The following is a 7,923-nucleotide window of genomic DNA, read 5'->3' as shown; positions in this document are numbered from 1 at the left end:
GAAGGGGGAAGCGCCGAGGCTGCCTGACTGGAATGAGGGTAGCTGCGGCGACTGCGGCGGCGGGAGTGGGGCCGGCCATGGCGGTGTGGACGCGGGCCACCAAAGCGGGGCTGGTGGAGCTGCTCCTGAGGGAGCGCTGGGTCCGGGTGGTGGCCGAGCTCAGCGGGGAGAGCCTGAGTCTGACGGGCGACGCCGCCGCGGCCGAGCCGGAGCCCACCCTGGGGCCGGCGGCGGGCGCCTTCAACGGCCTCCCGAACGGCGGCGGCGCCGGCGACTCGCTGCCCGGGAGCCCGAGCCGCGGCCTGGGGCCCCCGAGTCCGCCGGCGCCGCCGCGGGGCTCCGCGAGCGAGGCGGGCGCGTCGCCGCCCGTGCGCCGGGTCCGGGTGGTGAAACAGGAGGCGGGCGGCCTGGGCATCAGCATCAAGGGCGGCCGCGAGAACCGGATGCCGATCCTCATCTCCAAGATCTTCCCGGGGCTGGCCGCCGACCAGAGCCGGGCGCTGCGGCTGGGCGACGCCATCCTGTCGGTGAACGGCACCGACCTGCGCCAGGCCACCCACGACCAGGCCGTGCAGGCGCTGAAGCGCGCGGGCAAGGAGGTGCTGCTGGAGGGTGAGCGGGGCCGGGCGGGCGGGCGGGCGGGCGGCCTGGGCTCGCCGGCGCTCACTTTGTTTCGGCCACCCTGCGCCCTTTGCGGGGCGAGCCCCTTTCCTCCCCCTCCTTCCCCAAACTCCGTTTTCTGGGGCTTTGAGTATGGAAAAACTGATGTTCCTTGCAGGAAAAGTTGGGCGGCCACCGCAGTGTGGCTTGCAGCCCCAAAGGAAGACTCGGCTGAGATTTAGCAAAAAGCAGCCGCGTATGAAGCCCCCCCTTCTGCACGCTAAGCTGACACTAAGAACTAGACGGAGACCGAAAGGCTCGAGCTCCGTAGGTGTCCGTTTGCCTGCTAAGAAGTGCCGGGTTGGCGCTTTCTTCACTCACCTCTGGCTTCCCGGGGCGGGCGGGTCTATAAAAAAAAAAATCCATCCACACCGATGGCAGCGGTGTGCTTGGGCAAACCAGCAAAACGCTGGTTAATTTATGGGAATTTAACCCATCATTGGCTCTCAACAGCAACCGAAGGAGATCTTAGCACTTCGTGGAAGCCAGAAAGCTGAAGCAGCAAGTTTGTGTGGTTAATGAGCCTTGTTTGACTGGAGGCTCACGTGTTTGAACATTTACTGCCAACTAGAGTTTCGCCCCTTTTGCAAAAGACTGGTGCCAGCTTCCTGCCGCTCACAGGCGTGCTGTTTCAAGACTATTAGGCTTTTTATAAGAAACTTGAAGTGGTAAATTACAAGATGGGTTTGAATAGCCAGGATTATTCTTTACCTTAAATATGTATGTCATCTGTAAATTGGATCTTTTATGATTTATGAAACTAAGGCAACATTAAATGTCCTCTAAGGATTCATGCATTTTGGAGGCAACAGAGTGTGGTAAATGAAATTGTAAATTGTAAATGAAGCAATTGTCAGTTGCTTTCTTTAGAAATTTTTGAGCGATCAGCTTGCTTTCTGATCCAATCATTCCAGAAGCATTTATTGCTAGCTGTGTAGAAGAGAATACGCTGTCCCTATTTGGTTTGTAATTCAGGAAATGACAGAAAAATGCAAAACAACTTATAGGGAGGAAAAACATCAAGTTCTTGGTTATAGAGTGCAAACTGTGTATAAATGCCAAAAGAATGCAAAGTTAGGAAGTAGTTGGTGGAAATGGGGTTAGCCAGGGAGGAGCTGAATCTTGAGCCAGGTCTCCAAGGAAGTGATGGACATAGACAGGCAGAGATGAGTCAGGAGGGTTTTCCTGGCAGAGAAAGGACAGGAGAGAAGGGCTGAGGTTGAAGAGGGACCAATTATTAAACCAAGAGGCAGGAAGTCTAACTTGGCAAAATGATTTTCACTTTTTATAAATCTGTATTGTGAATGTTGGAAAAAATATTAGCTTGCAAGAAATGATTTAATATGCTCCAGTTGTGGAATTCCAGTGTGCTACCTTTATATCATCTTATTTGTAAATCTTATTTATATCCCACTTACAGGTGGGGCTAGACACTGCTCAGAAATTAGTGTTAAAGAAGGAGTAAAATTATGGATTGTGGCTTGGGCACATATGTAAAACAATTATTACCCTAAGCATGTACCTTGAAATGGGTCTAGCTAAACCTTTGGAGCTGAGGCAGTGATATAAATTCTTACAGCCAGGACACTGAATTTAGGTACTATTTATGTCATATTCGGTGATGATGGCAGTTAAACCCTTTACACCAGTGATCCCCAATCTTTTTGGCACCAGGGACCGTGGAAGACAATATTTCCATGGACGGGTGGTGGTGGTGGGGGTATGGTTTCAGGATGATTCAAGCACATTACATTTATTGTGCTACCACACCTGGCTAATTTTTTCTATTTTTAGTAGAGGATGGGGTCTTGGTCTTGCTCAGGCTAATCTCGAACTCCTGACCTCAAGTGATCCTCCTGCCTTGGCCTCCCAGAGTGCTGAGATTACAGGAGTGAGCCTCCATGCCTAGCTTCTGATAGGGTTTTGATAAGAGTCTGCAAGCAATTGATTTACTATGGTCTCTGTGCAGTCAAACTTCTCTGCTAATGATAATCTGTATTTGCAGCCGCTCCCCAGCGCTAGCGTCACTGCCTCAGCTCCACCTCAGATCATCAGGCATTGGATTCTCATAATGAGCGTGCAGCCTAGATCCGTAGATCCCTTGCATGTGCACTTTACAGTGGGGTTCATGCTCCTCTGAGAATCTAATGCCTCTGTTGATCCGATAGGAGGCGGAGCTTATGCAGTGATGTGAGTGATCGGGAGTAGCTGTAAATACAGATGAAGCTCCCCTGATGACCTGCCGCTCACTTCCTGCTGTGTGGCCTGGTTCCTAACAGGCCATGGACTGGTATCAGTACATGGCGCAGGGGTTGGGGACCACAGCTTTACACCATATTAAAAAAAACCAAACAAACAGTTTTTGTGTAGATATAGTTTGAACCTGGTATTCATACCAGTAAAATGAAAACCCCCTAGTAAATGCTTCCCAGTATTTATTAGCGTAAAATAGGCCACATGTGCTTTTAGAAAGGTGGTTTATAGATGGCAGCATAATAACATTTATTGAATGCCTTTTTACCTAACACAGGTTTTACTTTATTTTCCCATTTGGTATAAGACAGGGAGTTTTTGTCCTTATAAATGTGGGGAAGTCAGTATGGTAGACTTAGGACATTGCATTTTCAAGCCAGGGGATATAAAAATAAAATTACTCAAAATACACAAAATCACTGAAAACAGTGATTTAATTGAACCAAGCTATTTAAAGTTGAGAGCTGGGGTTCCATCCAGGTAGGCCACTTTTTTAAAAGACAGATTTTATGCTTAGTCCTTCAAAGTTTTCAAACTGTACTGTGTTGTCCTTCCATTAGATGTCTCAGAACTTGAAAAACTGCCTTAACATGGCACAGTGATGCTCTTTTGTGGTGTGGGCAGGGAATTTTAGGCATGCTCTTGCCACCCCCATGCTAGGGAACCAGAGGGTTGCCTGCGGTTAGGGAACTGAGCTAAAGGGTTCCTTTTTATCTCGGGGATTTGTAGGGATCATTCATTCATCAAACACTTGTTCAGCTCTTACCATGTGCCAGAGGCACTCGAAGATACCTGATTCCTCCCCTCAGGAAGTTCAGAGTTGAGATGAGAGAGAGAAAGACAGAAGTAAATAAGTACAGCAGTACGGCAAAGGGCTAAAAGTGCTGTTAACAGATGTCTGGAGAGAGCACAACACAAAGGAGAGAGAGGTCTGTATAGGTCCATAATGGAAATTAGAGGTTGAGGATACCTGGGAAAAGTTTGATAGAGAAGTTGAAGTTTGCTTGAATTGAATCTTCCCTTAAGAAAAGAAAGCTGCCACCAGTAAAGACACAGAAGTGTGAAACATCAGGAAGTTAATCTGTCCAGTAAGAGTAGGGGACAAGCAAGACAAATGTGGGTTTGTTTCTGGCTAGTGGTTTGTAACCCCTAAGCAAGTTACTTAATCTTGCTAAACTTCAGTTTCCTCATCTGTAAAACCGGGATGATGATAACACCTCCCTCAAAGGGTTGTTAATTCATTTGACAATTTATGTGTTGGCTTTTTTGGGGACAGGGAATACAGCAGTGAACAACAACAAAGTCTGAATGAGGAAGGTAGGACTGGGTCATGAAGGTATGCCATGAGTTAACAAAGACACTTTCAGAATAGCCAGGATACCAAGTTGTTAAAATCCAAGGCTCCATTTTACTTGAAACACATGAGAAGAGTTGTTTTAGGTGAACGATTGAATGCACTGGTGTTTACAGCTAATTGATCACTACCAGTTTAAGATTTCTTCATTCCTTCTCTACTCTCACTGCTTCACTTGACTATCATGAAAAAAAAAAGAGTTTGTATTTTTTGGGTGCAAACAGCTTTTTCTAATCTTGTTTTTCTGCCATCTCTTGCACAGGCCAACTTTTTTATCCTTAAATTTTGCACTTAGTTTCCTATCTCTCTGATTTTTCCTCTTCCTTCACACTTACTCAGAGCCTTAAAACTTGCCATTAAGTGTGTGCTTGTAGTTTTGGCTAGTGACTCAGAATGGATATTAAGGCATGCAGATTAGATAGCTTTTGTATTAATAATGGAGAATTTAAGCATAAAGGGTAACTATACTCACCTGTCAGATTGTATGTTGAATGTACTGTGTCCTTTGTTCTAGAAATATGGTCTATCCAGAAAGTTTCTGAAATTTATATTTTTAAGGCTATGAAGTTGATTAAATGAACCTGAATTAGACTACACATTGAAAAGTGTTCCAGAGGAGGTTAGGAAAGACGGTATAAAATGTGGAGCTTGAGATCTGATGTTTGAGAAAAGATAAATATTTTTGAAGCGATTCTCACTGGAATATTGTTGAAAAATCATCTTTTATTGCCTAAATAAGATTCTAAAAGTATTGTTACCGAATCTACTGAAAAGAAATTGGATAGAGGAAGTAGACTGGCATGAAATTTAACTTCAGAATTCAAAATAATTTTTGTATCTAGAATGGCTTGAGGCTGGTCCCATTGGAATGGTGTTTACAACTAATTGATCACAGCCAGTTACGGATTTCTTTGTTTCTTCTCCCACTGCTTCATTTGACTAACTTAAAAAAAAGGGAAATAGAATAGTTTGGGATTTTGAGTGTCATATATAATATGCCTCTTTTTATACGTTAGGGGACATGTAACAAATACTGCTGACATTAGGCTGCTAAGTTAAAGAAGCTGGCTGGGATTCCCACACTGCCACTTTCTTCATTGTATATTCCACAAGTTGAGAGTCTTATAGGGAAAACATTTTCGATTTTCTTTGAGCTTTGCATGTATATTCATTAATCCATCTCTTAAAGAACAAGTAAATTGTTAGGATGTTTGTGTTTCTGTGCTTGTTTCTTTTTGTTTAATTAGAGTGTTTATGTTGCACTTGAATGATTAGACATGCTTATATGAGAAGCTGTTTTTGTAACCAGATTATTTCTTACACAGCCCCCTTCATGCCAAATACACCCTCCAAATTATTACCAAAATGTAAGAAGTTGATTGATTCTGATACAGAGTGGATATGAAAATTCTAAGAACATTTTTAGGGATCATAACCAGGCTTTAATTTAGATCTCAACTGATAACTCACTAACTTCAACTGATATGTTCGTTGTTGTGTAGTCTTTCCTGGATGAAGGTTACTCTGCCTTGTGATCAGATGTGTGCTTTTGTTCATAAGGGCTGAGGTGCAGCCTGTGGCTGTGGAACAGTGTTCTGCTGTTCTGAGCAGACTGTCCAAGGATCCAGTCAGTGTTCTTGGCTAGGTTAGCACACTATGCTAACTAACTGAACAACAAATAATGCCGCTTGCTTGCATTTTCCATTAAATAGTATAATGATGCCTTACGTTTTTATCTGGATTTTAAAATTATATATTTTGATCTGTATTTTCTCAGTTGATTTTTATACAGTCCTTTGGGTAGGCTGTTTATCTTTCTTTGTCGTGCAGGTGATTAAACTGAGGTTCACTAAAGTTGGTGAATTACTGAAGGTCTCAAAATTTCTCTTGATTTTTAGGGGAAAAATTTAATATTTCCTTTGGGCAAGAGGAAATCCCTTACCTGAAATTCTAAAAGTTGTAAAGTCTCATCTTATAAATGAGGAATGAATGGCCAGAGAGTTTAAGTGACATGATTAAGATCACCTAACAAATTAGTAGTAGAACTTGAATTAAAACCCAGTCCAGTGCTTCCTCCACAGTGCCATGCAACCTACAACCAGTCAGATCTTTTAGCATTTCCTGTTGTCTCATCATGTTGCGGTATGCTGTGAGAAATCAGTGTGCAAAAAAAGTTGAAGATGGTCCCTGGCATCACAGAATTTAGAGTGAAAATGGGGAGAGAAACTACCATGTAGAGAATTATTGCTCAAATGTGTAGTACACACTCTTCAAGAGTTCTCTGAAGGAAACGATCGATTGAGGGGTGGAAGAATTGAGTATGACTTCACCGGGAAAGGAGAATTTGATCTGAGGCTTGAAGGACAGGCTGCTTCTCTGCAGATGGAAGTCAGTTCAAGTTGAGGGGACAGCTTGAAAAAAAGCCAAAATGAGCATGACATGTAATAGGAAGTGAGGAGAATGGCTAATTAGTATGGACTTGGGGGAAGAAAATAAAGTTGGGTAGATAGATTGGAGCCAGATTATGCAAGTCCTTGAAAGCTAGCCAGAGGAATTTGGACCTTTTTCATTTTGTCAGTCAACATTTATTAAGTACTGACTGCAAACCAAGGTGTTGTAGATGCTGAGAATTCCAAATTGGGAGTAATCCCTGCCCTTTAGGCTAGTAAGGAAACAGTTATTGCAGCTTGTGATAAAGGTGTGCGTTAATAGAGGTGAGAACACAGGGCACTGGAGGCAGAAGTGCAAGGGAGACAGCATGTCAAAGGTAAGACAGTGATAAGTAGCTGCTGTGTTGAGAGAAGTGAAACGTGGGAAGGCAAAAGTGTGAGCAGGCTGGAAAGATGGGCAGAAGCCAGACGGTCAGGGCCTTGTATGTAGTGCTAAGCAATGGCCTCTAAATGTGTTTTATATTTACTTTTTCAACTTGAAAAAAAGAAGAAATTGAGCTTTATTAATATTTAATGTATAGATAACACTGGTTCGCTCACTCAGTCTTATACGATGGTACCATTACACACTCATATACAAGATGATGTCTCAAGGGAAGAGTGGAAACCTCACAAAGCAGAGGAATGCAACTTAGTGCACCTTCTTGAGACTCCTTGAGCGATTTATGTTATCTGCTTTGAGTTAATCTTCACAAAATGGCTTAAAGATATGCACAAAGAAACCACAGATTGAAGACAATTCTAACACTGCAAACAATAACAAAAAGGTAGAGCTGACATTTCTCCTCCTAATGGGAGCTCTTTGTCACATTTCAAGGTAATTATACCTGTCAAAAAGTCACCCTAAAAAATGAAATTGTCAGGAAGACTATTTGAAATATGGATATACACCCATTATCACCAGTAATGAACTTCACCCTAAAAGTATATTGTACTTTGAATCATACAGTAGCTAATGATAGAATGACTTCATCAGGGATATATTTATGTATTTATTTTGTCTTTACCTCATTCTTTCTCGATTTCTATATTTTGTATATGTTTTATAATATATATGCATTAATAAATATTCATAGATTGAGGGTATATACTCAAATTTTTACTGATGTGTGTGCACTGTCAAGTTTTAGACCATGAGGTGCTGCTAAAGTGCTTTAAATGAGGGAGTGATGTTTTAGAAAGTTGAGAGTGGCAGATGGAGTGTAG

At 43.0% G+C, this 7,923-nt stretch overlaps 1 protein-coding gene across 1 annotated transcript in view; it reads left to right on the top strand.

Moving 5' to 3' along the window:
* The window catches only part of SNTB2 (syntrophin beta 2), a 79,764-nt gene continuing 71,841 nt past the window's right edge, over window positions 1–7,923 (top strand). The window contains exon 1 of the mRNA XM_045533389.1: window positions 1–612. Coding sequence (XP_045389345.1) covers window positions 33–612 — 580 coding nt within the window. The 5' untranslated portion in view covers window positions 1–32. The remainder of the gene's footprint in view (window positions 613–7,923) is intronic.

Source organism: Lemur catta, chromosome 20 (assembly GCF_020740605.2).
Source record: "Lemur catta isolate mLemCat1 chromosome 20, mLemCat1.pri, whole genome shotgun sequence".
Taxonomy (NCBI): Eukaryota; Metazoa; Chordata; class Mammalia; order Primates; family Lemuridae; genus Lemur; species Lemur catta.
This window is presented reverse-complemented; position numbering and strand designations above follow the sequence as displayed.